Raw genomic sequence first — 16,969 nt, 5'->3', positions numbered from 1 at the left:
TCTGGTCATGTTCAGTTAACGCTAAGGGATTCCTAGAAAAACAGTCCCTGGGATACCTAAGGAAATCCAAGGGAAATCGCCTGAAGGAACAAAGAAAGAACTTGTGGTACAGTAACACCAAACCATTGTTCTTGAAAAAGAGCCAAATTTCTCGCCTGAGACCATGAAGTTGTGAACAGAATAGATACACTTCTTTCCCAAGGAGACGAGAGATGAGTCACATGCCTGCAACATATTGATGAGGCATTAGCGCCCCATCTTCCCCGTAATTGTTGCTGCCTGTAATAAGTTTCATATACCAACATGCATATGTCTGCCTTGTGAAGGAGACAGAGGGATATGCAGTTACAAGCCTCAAAATTACTAAAGACCAGACTGCAACAGAAATCACAAAATACCATAATCACTTGATCCATTATTTATGTGTTGTAGCCCCTCATACTGTCTATCAAACAATATCATGCTAACCTAAGAGAAAGAACCAGACCCAAAAAAAAAAAAAAGAATCAAAACAATTATGGAACAGTTCCCTTTACAGAACTGAATAAATACAAGCTTATGTTCTTTGCTTTGTCTCATCTAATACAGTTTATCCTGTCACAATTTCTCATTTTCTGTCATTCAACAAATCTCAGTTTTCAGTACAAGTGAAATCTGAACATGGTGGCTTTTCACGTGACAGTGCATGAAGTGTGACACTTAGCTCTGGTCAATGTTCTTCACCCCAGCCTTGCTTTGTTACCTCTCCCTCCCTTCATGGCAATGAGATCTCCCTCATCACTGCATCTTTTCCCTCCGTAGAAAACCTATAGAGATTTCCGATTGCAAGGGGTCCTGGACTCAACCTTAAACAGCAAGACCTACGAAACTATCCGGAACCGTCTCACTGTGGAGGAGGCCACCGCCTCTGTGAGCGAGGGTGGGGGCCTGCAGGGGATCAGCATGAAGGACAGTGATGAGGAAGACGAAGAGGATGATTAGAACACTCGGGCCTGGAGTCCACTAGGACAGAGTCTTGTAATCAATGCATGTCCTTAGTCCATTAGTTAACCCATTAGGGAACTTTCTGTCAACTCCCATGCCCATGAGAAGTGTACCAATACAGTTGCCATTTTAGCTATGTGGTACCAAGATTAGCAAACAACCTTTAACTCCACGATTTCCTGAATCCATGTCTATATGTTTACAAGCAATATGGAGCACCATTCTTTAAATACCATTTATGGAGAATACATAGCTCTATTGCTAGGTGTATCCCTGTTATCAGCAGAATTCAATGATGCTTCATTAATGTGCTGTGTGTGCATTGACGGTAAATGGAAGTGAGGGCGAGTACACCGAGTACTTTCTTTGTTTCCCGTATGTGGATGCCAGTTATTTAAATGAGTATAACAAAGTAATTTAACTAAGACACATAGATCTACTTTGTTTTTCGGAAAACAAAAGGCAAGGCTCCAACAGCCAACTTTTGGTTCTTTCTGTTCTCCTAAAACTGCAAAATGAACCCCTGATGTCGTTGTTAGCCCCATCCTTTCACTTATCCAGATAGTTACCCAAAAAAGGATGGCTACATACCAGTGGTTCGATCTTCCTAATTGCCATGGCAAGGGTGATCCTATATAACATCCAGCACAGTTCAGAGCGACTGTCTTCTATCAAAGTTTATCCTATTAAATCTTACATTTGCTTTTATGTTTCGATAACTGTGTATGTAAAAAAAAAAAAAAAAAAGACCTTAATATTTAAATTATGACCCTAGACTATAAATGTGTTTATAATAAGATATGGATCTTTCTTTCAGTAGATTGTAGCCATAATTTAAATTATTTTGTTCCACACTGTTTTTTATATCTGTCATGTACATTGCATTTTGATCTGTAACTGCATGACCCTGGGGTCCTCTGCAGAGCCCTTTCTTTCTGTGTAAAGTAGTGGATCCATCTTGCTTTTGCCTTATATAAAGCCTACAGTTATGAAAGTGTGGAAAACTGTGGCTTCTCAATAAATAACTATTGAAATGTCCCAAGAACACTTTTGAGTCTTTTTTCCGTCTCCTTTGAAAGCCAGAACTGAAACACACAAAGCAGGAAGACATGGGAAAGAGAAGAGGAGAAGAAACGTTCAGAGATTGTTCTCAAAACTGCTGGAGTGGATAGTTTTCAAATGCTTGTCTCCACAAGAGACAGCCTAAAATTCCATTAATTCAGACTCCGCTAATTCAGAATCTGTGGGCATTTGGACATGTTGGGCAGATTACACTTGCATTATAGGATAAATAAGGGTTTGCTAAGCAAGAGAGTAGTGTAAACGAGAGAAATGTTTCTCCTGTATGAAGAGAAGGCCAACAAACTGTTTTTAAGCACCACTTTAACAGCAGTGTTTGCATTCAAACAAAGCGTGTGCCAATTATATAGGATTCTTATATATTTGTTAGAGCATTTTACAAGCTTCTCTAAGATATGGAGTACTCTTCTCACTCCCCAGTCCTTGTCAGCCATATAAGCAGCTAAGTTAAAAAGAAATCGAATATTTTGGTAGCCTTACCTGTTTTATTGTGTCTACTGCTAAATCAAGCTGACCTTTCCTTGGGGCTGACTCAGGTTCTAGAGAGATGACCACTTTTTCTCTAGGACCAGGCAGAATGTTCACTAGTGGATCTCGACAGACCAAGCCCTCTAAATAGCACATCTCACTCTCTTTAATCCTTGAGGTCTGCAGGTGCAAATCACCACTACTCCTTGCCCTTAGTACTTAGAATAACTCCCATCCAGTACTCCCTGCCGTTAGTACTCAGAATAACTCCCATTTATTTAGCAACTATTTTATGCCAGGCCTTCTGCATGTATTACCACATTCAGATCTCACAACAATCGTAAGAGGTGAGGACTAGTATGATCCTCATTATAGACAAGGAAATTGAGATCAGAAAGCTTAAGGGAACTTACCCAGTGGTTACACAACTCCATGCAGAAACGTTAATCTAGAGAGACTAGTAGAGAACTGTTCAGGCAAATGATGAGGCTATAGCATCAGGTGTGAAAAGTCTTTGCTCCCCAACAGCACAGAGTTAAGTCAGTGTGGCAAAGCTAGACTTTCGCAGGATGTAGTTGTACTAATGATATTTTTAGCTGCCAAAACTAAAGCATGTTTCTCGCAACAATTACAAACAACTCAAGAATGCACAAGAGAGCGTGTCTGCCCAGCGTCTAGGAGCTGGAAAAAGAAAGAAACTGCTCAGGAGCCTGGAGGTAAGTGAGTGAGGAAGCCAACTAATCAAAATGCATAAAAAGAAGCAATTTACAAAAGGCCCTAAACCAAGGCTGTTAAAAAAAAAAAAAAAAAAGGAGAATTCACTACAGCCTAGCACCAAGGGTCCTTCCTGTTGAATATCATCCACCAGTGTGGCACCCCTGGAGCAAGGGCTGTGGAGGAGGAAATGGCATCAGAGGAGCTCTGCAAGCTGAAGTCTCAGGTCATCCTTGGCATAAACTGCAAACTGAGATGGAGACAGTTTGGGGACCTTGAGCTTTCTTTTTTATTCCTTTGGAATTCCTTTTATTCCTTTGAGAAATCTGAAGTTTTTGTCTTTTTTTCCATCTTTTGAAATGAAAATACGATATGCATACAAAAGAGTGCACGAATCCTAAGTATACAGCTCAGTGATTTGTGAGAGTGAGCACACTCTTTGAACCACCACCAGGTCAAGCAATAGAACAAAACAAACACCCCCAGATAGACCAGTGCTGTGCCCCTTTACAGTTTCTCTCTGCTTCTTAGGGGTAACCACTATACAAAGGTAACCTCTATCCTGGTTTCTCATTGCATTGGCTAAATTGAAACACTCATGCAGGTAAACTCACAGCACATATTCTTTTTATGTCTGGCTTCTTCTTGCTTTATATTACACTGTTGTTGTAGCTGTGGTTCATTTCTTCCCAGTGCTCTGTAGTATGCCAATGTATGACTAGACTACCATTTATTTATCCATGTTAACATCTTGTTTTCAGTTTGGGGCTCTTATAAATCATACTGCCATGAATTTTTTGGATGTATCTTTTGGTGCAGTTGCTGGGTCATAGGGTAAAGATACACTGTTCATTTTTAGGAAATACTGCCATCTTTCCAGAGCATGAACACAGTTACACTCTGACCAGCAGAGTATAAAAGTCCCTGACAATACTCAGCATTACTAAGTACTAAGTATGGTCACTGTTTTTCATTTTCCTATTCTGATGTGATGTGATGGTTTATAATTGTAGTTCAGTGATTACACAAATGGAGCTGATTGCCTTTTAACATGTATTGGCCATTTGGGTAGCCTCTCTTGTGAAGTGCAGGTTTAAGTTTTTTGGGGTTTTTTTTTTTCCCCTTTTCTTAAAGAGGAAAATTCTAGAGTTATTTGAAGACTGGTAGGGAAGATGCCATAGGAAAATGAGCCAGAAGGATGGTGGGACATCTAAATGTAGAGAGAAATGTTAACCTGATGGAGCATTCACTGTATTAATGACCAGGCCCTAAAGAGTTGAGTCCATACTGACTGGGCACTGCTAGAAATGCTTAGACTGTTTCTCTGATCCATTCCCTCTTATTAGCCAATGGGACCTTTCTAAAAGGTAAGTGTGGTCTTGTCCACCCTCCAGTTAAAAGAATGCAATTGCTCCCCTTGTAGAATTAAGCTCAAATATTGCAAAGTTAGCAGACAAGGCCATGTACAAGCTGATCCTCACCCAACCCTCCAGCCGCCTCTGTTAACTCTACTCCTCTCTCTCTAGGTTACAGCTACCCCTGCCTCTTTCACTTGCTGTGCACCATGGTTCTTCCCACCTGGACCCCTGCCCCTAAACACCTCGTCTCTTCCTTCAAAGCCCAACTAAATCCCCAGGGAGGCCATTGCAAACCCCACCCTCAGTTCAGCATTGATTTCCCTGATGTATATCCGCATGACACTCTCTCCTTCTCTTTCATGGTATTCATCACACTATTCATGAGTGGGTTATTGCATCATTACATGTTTCATGTAGCTCTTCTCCAATTCAGGAGGGTATAATTTGTGACAGCTTTCCTGATTTTCCTTTTTTTTTAAGGCCACACCCATAGCATATGGAAGTTCCCAGACTACGAATCAAATCAGAGCTGTATCTGCTGGCATACACCACAGCTACAGCAATGCCAGATCTGAGCCCTGTCTACAACCTACACCACAGTTCACAGCAACACTGGATCCTTTACCCACTGAGTGAGGCCAGGGATCGAACCTGCATCCTCATGGATGCTACTCAGATTCATTTCCACTGAGCCACAATAGGAACTCTCCTGCTCTTCCTTATTAAATTCACTATATATATGATTAGTAAACAAAGGCTGAAAGTACAAAAAATGTAAATCATCGGATTACTGTTCTCTTAGAACCTTTAGTCTAGGTGAATTGACTCTTCAAAAGACTTACATAGACTAAATACTGTAAGATTCAAAGAAGGGAGAAGGAAAAGGAAAGCTTCCTGAAGGAGGGGGCCTCGAGGAGCCCACAGAGAGGAAAGGAAAACACATAGACCAAAGCTGAGGTAGGTGACAGGATGTGCCATTTGGCTCAAGCTGCTATTTTCTCTGATCTTTGATGTATTCCCAGTGCACATAGTGAGGCCTCAACAAAGACATGTTGACTTAGGCATTAATGAATATGCTTAGTGTGTTAGGAGAGCCTGGCTTCATGGAAAGATTTATGCAAGGGGTTAGGAGAAATTAAGATGGGAAGGGTGGATTAAGATTTCATAGGTGGACATCTAGTTTTGTTTGGGTTTTTGGTATACATGAAAGAGAGCTAACTAGGATTTTTATTTTTTCAAAATATTTAAAGAAATTTTTTAAATTAAAAAAATCAAATAGAACAGAATTATACGAAACAAAAAATTGAAGCCTCTCCCTTCACCAACCCATTTCCCCAAAGTAGCCATTGCTAACAGATGGGCATATATTCTTCCAAATATGTTCAATTTATATATAAGTATATTGGATATATTTATATATATAACATATATATCCAATATCCAGTTGGATATATTTATATTATATATTTTTTTAAATATATTTTCACAAATGGGATTCAGCCTGAGCCTACTGAGATATATCATGTTTTTCATTTACCAGTATAGAATCATTTCCATGTCTGCACATATAGATGTTCTGCATTACTTTTAATGGTTGTGCTGTATTTCAGGAGATTGTCTAATCAAAGGAGAAATAAAAGCAAAATAAGGTAAATTAAAAATCCAGGATAAAATGTAGATGGATCGAACATAATGGTGGAAATGAGCCATCTGTGGAAGTGACCCAGGAGACTGTTAGAAATGTGTGACTTAAGAATTTTCTGGGGAAAAAGAAAAATTTCTGAAACACCCCAAATTCAATCCCAGTCTACTGCACTATATTATAATGATTTTTAATGTGTATGTCTTTCTGCTAGACTGTCAGCTTCTTGAGGTCAGGGACCATGCACCCATTTTTCTGAGCCAGTCTGTTACCTGGAAAATAAATGTTGGTTGAGTTGAATGGGCCGACATCAAGCACACCTGAGTATGATCATGACTAAGACAATATAAACTAAATTTATTACCATATCCTCTGTTTATGAAGAAAGAATGACTCACGATAAAGAATCTCAACAGCTTTAGGAAAACCATCCACCCCACCACTAATGTGACCTGAATTTCTCATGCAGGCATGAATAGTCATGCAGTCATAAACTTGGGCTTCTGTGAGAATTTTAGGAAGTCAATCAACCAGCAAGGGTTGTATCATTATTGTTGCAGCATAAATTTTAATAAGTTCATTTTATTGAAATTTTAAAATCCAAAATAAGTGTGTTCTTTGTGGCCAGTTTCCATCAGCACATGATTAACAAATATGAAATAAAATTATGCACAATTCTGCAATTCTTGTAAACAAATTTTTAAAAATCAATATTCATCTTTTATTCACGGTTGTTTTTGACATACTAAAGTTATCATCTGTTTTCCTTTTTATGAAACTATGCATTTCATCTAAGGTTGTAAATCTGCATTTGTTGTGATTTAGCAAAAGAGAAGAAAAGGGCCAGCAAGAGTGTAATCAGCCAGCAGAGTTCTCTACCCTGACGACAGTACACTGAAGGTCAAAGGAAAACACAGCACAATGAATTAATCAAAAAGCCACCAGCTAACAGAGGGATAAAATTATCACAATTAATATACAGACACATAACTACAAAATAAAAGGAATGCAAAGGCAACAAAAAGCCCAAAGTGCCCAAATAAAATTTTTTCTTATTTCCTAAGAATTGATCATGCGATGGCAAAAAGCAATCGTAAACATGGTTAAGTTGGCATGTTTCCCTCTGTCCGTCAGAAACAAGTTGGCTTGTTTCCTGGGTAGTGAATACAATTGCAAAGAACAAACAAGACTCTGCTTAAATCTCTAAGCAGAAACGTGATTGAAGATAGTAAGGATTGCAGAGAGTGTTGGAAATTTTTGAACACACTTAAAAGAAAACCAAAGGCTACATAAAAAGACAAATACCGCTTAAGTGGAAGCTGTCACTAGGTTTCAGTCACTCTATGAATGTCACTGTATTATTGTGCTGCACTAGGCACCTCACTCCCCAGTCACCTCCTGGAACAGAGTTTTGAGCACAGCAAATTCCTCCACAGTGTTCTTTAGTGCAATTGTTTTCATTCTAAATAAAAATCATCCTTCAAAAAAATTTAAAAAAAACCCAAACAACCAAACATCAAGATTACAGACTAAAAATTCCAGAGCATATGGAGAATACTGACATTGCAATGTATTTGGAAAATTTAAACTCTTGAGAGGATGCTTTAATTAAACAACAATCTCTAGTTTTGTGATAGTGCAAGTTGAACTCCTATGAAGGAAGTAATTTCTGGCAGGGTGACGAAATGTCCATCTCTCTATAAAGCTCAGAATAATTCAGATAAATTAATTCTGGACAGATTAATGTAGACTAATGATCTCATCAATCTCTCTCAAATCAAGGAAATGGGTTTCTTTCTACATTGAAAAGAAGTAAAACCATCTCTGATCCATTTATTCTCCAGCTTTTTGTCAAATTAATTCTTTATTTTTTCCTGCACTTGTGGCATGTGGAAATGCCCCAGGCCAGGGACTAAATCTGAGCTGCAGTTTCCACCTACGCCATAACTGCAGCAACACCAGATCCTTAACTCAGTGTTTTAGGCCAGGAACAAACCTGTGCCTTGGCAGCAACCCAAGCCCCACTGCAGTCTGATTCTTTTTTTTTTTTTGCTTTTTAGGGCTGCACCTGCAGCATACAGAACTTCCCAGGCTAGAGATCGAATCGGAGCTACAGCTAGCTGACAGCCTATATCACAGCCACAGCAAGGGGATCCAAGCCACATCTGCGACCTACACCACAGCTCATGGCAACACCAGATCCCCGACCCACTGAGCGAAGCCAGGGATCGAACCCTCATCCTCATGGAGACTAGACAGATTCATTTCCGCTGCACCATGATGGAAACTCCTGCAGTCAGATTCTTAACCCACCATACCATGGCGAGAGCTTCATCAAATTGTTTCTTATGTTTCATTGATTCTAAGACAAAACTTTTTTTCGATTTTAACGTCTGAAATTGGAAATCATCCTTGCACCTTAAAAAATAAATAAATAAACTCACGCTGTGTCTACCCTCTGCCAGCATACCTCCATAACAACACTGTAGTAGTTGGATAGTCTTGGGTTAATGTTTCTTTGGAGAATGCAAGGAAAGGAAGATTACTGTCCCAGGGAAGAGTGAACTAAGGACAAGAGCAGAATTAGGATGTGACTTAGGAGTTGATGTGAAACAAGTGCCCATCTCTCCCTAATATGTAAGAAAAAGATGATCCTTGAGATAGAGAGGGACCTAGATCCCGTTATTACAGAGGTTCAGGGCTCCAACCACATAAGTTAAATACTGAAGTAAAGGTGAAAGCAGAGGCTGCAGGATCTGTAGACCTTTGGGGAACAGGTATAGCAGGTAGAGATTAAGAGCACAGGTTTGGGTTCTGGAGTTAGGCTGACCTTGGTCCAGATTTCAGACAGTCAGTGGTAATCAGTCTCCATGTGACCTCAGGTGAATTACTTAATTTCCCTAGGCCTCAGTTTTCTTGTCTGTAAAATGGAAATAGCCAGGATAATATCTTAAGCATGACCTTTTGTTAGAAGCTCATTCAGAGAAGGACTCAAAGGCACTGCAGCATTAGAGAATTTTTTTGCAGCTGCGGGTTAGACCAGAGCCATCCAGGGGCAGGACAGTTGCCCAGCAGCAGCAGCAGCAGCTGAAGCAAAGCTTTCCCTGGGCCTTTTCAGCTATGCCTTGCCTCACTTGTCCCTTGGCTCCTGACCAAGCCTATTTCTCCAGCCTTCAGCGGATCTTATGAGCTACTCCAGCAACAACTTTTCTGCTGTCAGTGTCTGTTGCTGGTGACCAAAAGCACTGAGGATTCAGGAGAGATTCGGAAGAAACTGGTAACAATGTTTACCTCTGTGAAAGTGGGCGGCAGACTTGAGATGGAAAGGAGAGGTATTTTTCAGCGCATACTATTTGTATGTTTGATTCTTTTAACCATGTGCATTTTTTACCTTTTCAAATTAAAAAGGAGTGTTGCTTGATTAAATTTACTGTTTACAGTGTCCCAACAGAGCATCATCTGGACAAGAAAACTGTGGAACTGAAGTACAGGATGGAAGGTGCTCAAGTCCTCTTACCAAGGAGAGACTCTGAACCTGGAGTGTTTGGCTAGAATTCAAGAGGTCCATGAACTCAAATTGAAAAAAAAAAAGAAGACAGCAAACCACAGCAGCACATGCATTGCCTGTGATTTTGTCACCAAGAGAAATCACAGAAATTTTCATATCACATTACAGTTGTTGCAATATCTCAAAATATCATTTACACTCATCAGTACTTTCAAATTACCTTCGTTATTACAGCTGCCACTAGATCTTATTTAATGCATTGAAACAAAAGCATATATATCTCTGTGCCACACATTTATCTTTTAAAGATTTTGATCACTGTACAATAATAGAGTTGGCCTCCTTTGGAATTGTACCTATTTTATGCATTTAAAATCATTAATCTGATAGTCTTACCAGACTGTCAAAGGAGTCATGGTTTACATGCTCTACACACACACACACACACACACACACAGGAAAGTTGAAAAGTTTTGCCAAAGCTCCTTATCTTTCATCTCCCCATTTGACTCCTTGCTTTATCCATTATCTCTCTTCCTAATTTCCTTACTTATAAACTGGCAACAGTGTCTTTTCCTTTTTTCCTTTTTTATGCAAACCATGTAAGCTGTTGTTTTTAATTTTCTCTTCTTTTTCCTTTCTTTTTTTTTTTTTTTTTTTTTTTCCTTTTGGCTTTTTAGGGCTGTGCCCTTGGCATATCAAAGCTCCAAGGCTAGGAGTTGAATGGGAGCTGCAGTGCCAGCCTGTATCACAGCCACCATAACACAGGATCCAAGTCAATTCTGTGACCTACACCATAGCTCACGGCAACGCTGAGGCCAGGGATGGAACCCTTGTCTCATGGATACTAGTCCAGTTCATTTGCATTGCGCCACAATGGGAACTCTGAATTGTAATTTCTTGAAAGAAACTCAGACCATCAAACTGGCCAAAATAATTCAACCAATGATAGTCTACAGTTTACTATTGGAGGATATCAGTAAGACATGTTTCTCTGTTTCTAGGTAGGATGAGTTAATGGTTAAGAGCAACGGTATGGGGTCCCATGCTTGCTAGTTATGGGTGTCAATGCTGCCATTCACCTAAACATGTGGCCTTAGGCTAATCACAGCTACCCACTGAGTCTTCTTTACGTCATCTTAAAATGAGGCTAACTGGTCCATTTCCTTCATAGTGTCACACTATGTGTGCAGTAATAACCGAAACTAGAAATAATTATTAAGCTCAAAGGATCCGGCACATAATAAGAAATCATAAGTGGTTGCCTCCTGGGAAAGAGACCAGAGATTTAGGTGGAAGGGAGACTCGGTTTTCATTGCATACTGAATTATGTTGCTGAACTCAGTAAGTGTTAGCAATTATTTTTATTGCCTCCGAGAAGTCATTGAGTCTGGAAACACAAAACTGATCTACTAGTGATCAATATTAATTTATTTACTCCTGTATGTGCTCTCTGTGAAAACTTAATCTAATCTGCAAACAAAAGAGAATTCTTCCCACTCCACTATGTTAAATAAGCATGTGCTCCAATTTAATTTAATGAGAGGGATAGAGATTTTCTTGCTATGGCTCTTCTTTCATTCCACAAGCAAGCTCTTATTTATAGTATGTTAAGTTTCTCCTGTACAGAACTTTGTGCCACCTCCACTTCCACCCCCAGCAGACCTGTGGAGGTGTGGGTGGGAGAGAGCAGGAGTTCTAGAGGAAATCTTTTTTCTGGAATGAAAATAAATACCTTCTCAATATCCAGGGAAAAGTCTGGGAAGGCTTCCTTCTCTTTAGTTAAAAATTAAGTAACTTTGGAGTTCCTGCTGTGGCAAAGTGTGTTAAGAATCTAACCAGAGCAGTTCGGGTGGCTGCAGAGACATGGGTTCGATCCCCCAGCACAGTAGGTTAAGGATCTGGCATTGCTGCAGCTATGGTGTAGGTCACAGTTGCAACTCAGATTCCATCTCTGGCCAAGGAACTTCCATATGCCATGGGTGTGGTCATAAAAATATTTTTTTAATAAAATAAAATAACTATGTAAAAAATCTTAGGGGGATGAAAGCACCAGCATACATTCCAGAATCATAGAGAATGAAAAATTTGGCAGCCTTTGAACTACAGTAGGTAACTCAGAATCTTGATCCGTGTGCAGCATCATTGCAAGACAGTAGAGAAAAAGTCTATTTTTTTGTCTTTTTCGGGGGGGGGTTGTTTTGTTTTGTTTTGTTTTTCTTTTTTTTTTGTCTTTTTGCCTTTTTCTAGGGCCGCTCCCTCGGCATATGGAGGTTCCTAGGCTAGAGGTCTAATCAGAGTTGTTGCCACCAGCCTACACCATAGTCATAACACCACCAGATCCTAGCCACATCTGCGACCTACACCACAGCTCAAGGCCAGATCCTTAACCCACTGAGCAAGGACAGGCATTGAACCCACAACCCGATGGTTCCTAGTTGGATTTGTTTCTGCTGCACCACAACGGGAACTCCAAAAAAGTCTGTTTTTAAAACCAGCATGAAGCCTCTTGTGGGAAAAAATACATGGAGTAACAAATGCAGTGCTGCAACCTGAGTCCAAGGGTTTACATCGCAGAAATGTGAAGAAAAGAGAACATAATTCTTTCAATTATTACATTCATCCAACAATCCAGGTGTGCTTAGTTTCCAGCAGGTTAGTGTGAGTGATGGCAGGAACTGAGAGAGGCCCCTGCCTTCCAGGCACACAGACCAGGGGATTTAGACAGCAAAGATTTACTCTCGAAGGAACATTCGAGAAGGAGTGTCAGTAAGAAGGACAGCATCTTAAGACATGAGTTTTTAAAACTGCCGAAAACGTAGGGATGCTGTCAGTAAAATGCAGACTATGAAAACTCTCTCAAACAATAACAAAAAAAAACGATATTTTTTTCAAGAAATAAATTGTGGGGGGGGGGGAGAGAGATGGAGAGAACTCTACGAATTAAAAGATATTAAAAGGCAATGATAGTGTACGGACCTTATTGAATCATAATTTAAACCAAGGATCACTTAAAATTCTGACACATTAAAAAACTGGAAATTCAGAGTTCCTGTCATGGCTCAGAGGTTAATGAATCCAACTAGCAACCATGAGGTTGCGGATTCGATCCCTGGCTTCGGTCAGTGGGTTAAGGATCCCACGTTGCTGTGGCTGTGGTGTAGGCTGGCAGCTACAGCTCTGATTAGACCCCTAGCCTGGGAACCTCCATATGCCATGGGAGCAGCCCTAAAAAGACAAAAAAAAAAAAAAGACAAAAAATTGGAAATTATGATGTTAAGAAATCATTGTCACAACAATATAAGTCAACTAAACTCCAATGAAATTAAATGTAAAAAATTATTGTCACTATTTTAGGTGATGATACTTAAGTTATTTATGGAGATACTTAAGTTATTTATGGATGACAAAATAGTATGCCTGGAAGTTGCTTTACAATAATATGAAGGGGAGGGTAAATGGGGATGCAGATGAATTAGGACTGGCCATGAAGTGGTCTTATTGGGGCTAGGTATTTATTATCTTATTCTGTATTTTGCTTTTGTTGAAAACTCATATTAATGTTTGGTTTATTTTTTTTTAGTCACTGGTAAAGATGCAGAAATCAAAGGGGTAATGAAAAACATGCAGTTCTCTGGCTGCAGAGAAGCTCAAATCCAGCATGAAAATCTAGCTCGTGGGAGTAAATAATCCTCCTTACACCCTCTCTCTTATTTGCGTGGCAGGGACGGGACCGCTCTTCTCATTTCTACTGCTTCCTTTGCCTGGAGATTCTGATTCTTTTTTCTACGCACGGTGAGAGATTTGAACTGGCCCAGCTGCCTCTGGGAGGGGGACGGATGACCTCCGCCTGATTAGCCCAAGGCTCCCACTCTCAGGGCTGGACCTTCAGCTACAGGTCAGTACCCAGCTGCAGGACCTCAGGGCGAGCTGGCCTGGGAAAGGAAGAAGGATCTAAAGATGTAGAGGGGCAGCAGCCTACTTTCTGACTGGTGGCTTCTGAAGAGCAGGGCATGAGGAGGTTCCTCAGGAAATGCTCAAAACCTAAAGCAGTCTGGAACCATTTGGGTGCCCCAAAATGTGTGACACTGGCCTCCCCCTTTCTCTGAATGGTTCTCTTGCTAGGACATCTTTCCCCATATTTCTTCTTCTGTTCTGTTTCCCAGGTCTGTGACTGCATGTCTACATTCCAGGTTCTCTGTAATTGGGCTTCTGAGTCTACTCTGGGCAAGAACATCTAGGCAGAAATAACAATGAGATACCATTTGGGGAATCTATCAAATTGGTAGGGATCTTTAAAACATCAGGGCCCAGTGTTAGTTACGGTACTGGCCAAGAAGCATCAGACCCCCTCTCTGAAGGGCAATTTGTCACTTAGCATCTAAAGCTTTAAAAATGTGCATATCTTTTGCCACAGTAATTCTACTTCTGGGAATTTGTCCTACAGGATTAACTATGCACAAAATTTATATGTGAGAATGTTCCTGATGGAACCATTGCAAGGAAAAAAAAAAAATATTGTGAACAACCTAAGTATCCAACGACAAAGGACTGTTTAACTCAAGTTAAAGCCAGAGAGTGGAGTACCACAGAGACATTTAAATTGTGTTTTAGTTGTGTATTTAAAATATGGGGGAATATTCATACTATATTAAAAGGAAAAGCTGGAATTCCTGTTATGGCTCAGTGGGTTAAGGATTCAAGGTTGTCCCTGTGAGGATGCGGGTTCGATCCCTGGCTTTGTTTAGTGGGTTAAGGACCTAGTATTGCCATGGCTGTGGCATAGGTCAAAGATAGGGCTCAGATTCGACCCCTGGCCTAGGAACTTCCACATGCTACAAGTGTGGCCATAAAAAGGAAAAGCGAATTATAAAACAGTATGTATCATAGGATGTCACCTTGTAAATGCAGAGAAAGAATATATGCCAAAGAATTGTGTGTGACTTCTGAGTAGTATTATGATGCTCAATTTTAATATGCTTTTTTGTAATTCCCTACTTTTCCCAATATTTCTCTACTGCTTAATTTTTAAACCAGAAAAAAAAAACACCTCAATTTATTTACAGAAAGAAGAATAACAGGAGTTCCCATCTTGGCCCAGCAGTAATGAACCTGACTAGTATTCATGAGGATCCCTAGTTGCTGTGGCTGTGGGTGGGCCTGTGGCTGCAGCTCTGATTCAACCCCTAGCCGGGACCTTCCACATGCCACAGATGTGGCCCTTAAAAAAAAGAAGAAGAAGAAGAAAATAAGTAAAAAGCAAAGTCAGAAAGTGTGTTGCTCTCTTCTACTATCTCTTCGGCAATCAGACTGAAGGACCATATTTATGAATAACAACAATTGTTGAAATAACTGTAGCAAACATTCTATAAGGGCTTTCCTTTGGCCAGTCATGGCTGCTGAGCCAAAGCTGTGTGTTTTCTCATTTAGCCCTTATCACCCTCCGCCCAGCAGGTGTTCCCCTCCCATCCAAGGTGGGCCACTGAGGCTTGCAGAGTTTAGTAACCTATCTGTGAACCCACAGCTCATAGACGAGCCAGGCTTCTAACTTGATCTGATTCCAGAACCAACTCTGGTTCAAAGACATTCAGCCCTACAAAGACCAGGAAGGAGTTTCATGGTGTGTCTTAATATCCTAAGAGATGCCATGCTCCATCCAGACCAGAATCCTATCTCTAGCAAAAAACACTAGACAATAAGCTGCCAAAGGAGGAGTCATAGAAATGCCTCCAGAAACCTGGTATTTATGAGTTCAGCCCATGGCTTCTGTTTGAGTGAGAACTTTTTTGGGGGTCGGGGGGCGAGGGGAAGATTTTTAGGGCCGCACCTGCAGCATATGGAAGTTCCCAGGCTGTGTCTGCGACCTCCACCACAGCTCACGGCAATGCTGGATCCTTGACCCACTGAGAGATGCCAGGGATTGAACCCAAGTCCTTATGGATACTAGTTGGGCTCGTTACCACAGAGCCACGATGGAAACTCCCAGAGTGAGCACTTTTTAAATTTTTTAACTTCACTGTCAGAGTTCTTTGGGTATGGTTTTTGTTTGTTTTTTTTGAATTCTTCCCTCTAATTCTGCCCTTTTTGAGAATCTTAGACCACCCAAGCCATACCATTGTCTTTTCTCCATTTCTGGGCAGGCAGGTACACATACATGCGCCTCAGTTGAATGAAGCAATGTAAGTGGCATAAGGGTAGGGATTGTGTCTCTTTTGGTTAAGCATTGACATCTAGATGGTGGGTACCCAGCAGAGAAAGTTTTAAGCTAGGTGTATTGGCTAAATAGTGAATGCATTATATCACCTTGAGTCTTATCTGTCTTTCTCTTTCAGGACCAGAGAATTTTCTTTTTAGTCTGGCTAAATGAGAGCACCAGCCGTTACCTCCTCACCTCCACCTTAATTGCTTTAGTTGTGGGTTCTTGATCTCTTAAAGTGCTGAGATCAGATTTACAACCATTGCCACTGGAAGAATTCACCTTGGCTTTGCACTAAGGGATTGTCAAGTATTTGATGTCCGTATCCCAAGACTTATTCCTGCTAAAATAACACTTCCCCATCCTCCTCTAAAGCAAAACTGCTAGTTTGGCTAACTGGCTGGGTCACTTGCCAGAGAGCCAAGATTCTTTTTTCCCCTGGTCTTGTCTAGGGCCAAGACCCAGGGAGTTGAGCTCTAAGGACTTGCCAAAGCTTCCTATTAACACCAATTGCTATAAACATACTGAACCCTATCTTCCCACATTCACCTAGATCTCTGCCGCCCAGAACAACCTGCCAGATTGTGTCTCTGCAAAGACTGAGGCAGTTCCTGAAGGGAGGTTCCTTACCTGCTTCACTTGCAGCAAAGGGTACAGCTCCAAGTTCAAAGCTCTGTTGAGGTCTTGGGTGAGAAAAATGTTCCAGATGAGTTACCCTGATTAAGCATTCTTGAGCCCATTGCAGCTTCTCTGAGAAGCTGGTTCAACTCCACAGGCTCCAAAGCAACTCTGCTGGAAGTCTGAATGCATCTGTTTTTAGGTCTAAATGAGATGCCAGTTCATTGATGTGGCTGTCTAGTGAAGAGAAGCAAATTCAAGGTGCATTACTCAAGACACAGGTAAGGAGAAGTATCTCTTTGGGAAGCTGGAGGGTGGAAGTGTCAGACAAATTCAGACTGATTAGTCACTACTTTAACAGATAGATATTAAAATCAGTACATTAAAATGTGAACAAATAA

The 16,969-nt window shown here is 40.6% G+C and overlaps 1 protein-coding gene across 25 annotated transcripts in view; it reads left to right on the top strand.

The window, feature by feature from the left end:
• The window catches only part of CADPS (calcium dependent secretion activator), a 502,621-nt gene extending 500,592 nt beyond the window's left edge, over positions 1-2,029 (top strand). For 21 of the 25 annotated variants that reach the window (XR_014823443.1, XM_021069166.2, XM_084988843.1 and 18 more), the window contains one exon: positions 802-2,029. Coding sequence is in view for 21 of the 25 variants with exons in the window: in XM_021069166.2 (XP_020924825.1) it covers positions 802-981 (180 nt within the window). In the remaining 4 variants the exon portion in view is untranslated. The remainder of the gene's footprint in view (positions 1-801) is intronic. The other 4 variants (XR_014823444.1, XR_014823442.1, XR_014823441.1 and 1 more) reach the window with 2 other exon arrangements.
• The last annotated feature ends 14,940 nt before the right edge of the window (positions 2,030-16,969 follow it).

This window comes from Sus scrofa, chromosome 13 (genome assembly GCF_054392235.1).
Source record: "Sus scrofa isolate SSC_HxYL_T2T_F1_AM1 chromosome 13, Sscrofa_HxYL_maternal_Yorkshire_Landrace_v2.0, whole genome shotgun sequence".
Classification (NCBI taxonomy): domain Eukaryota; kingdom Metazoa; phylum Chordata; class Mammalia; order Artiodactyla; family Suidae; genus Sus; species Sus scrofa.
Note: the sequence above shows the minus strand (reverse complement) of the source record. Positions and strands in the feature narration are given on the sequence as shown.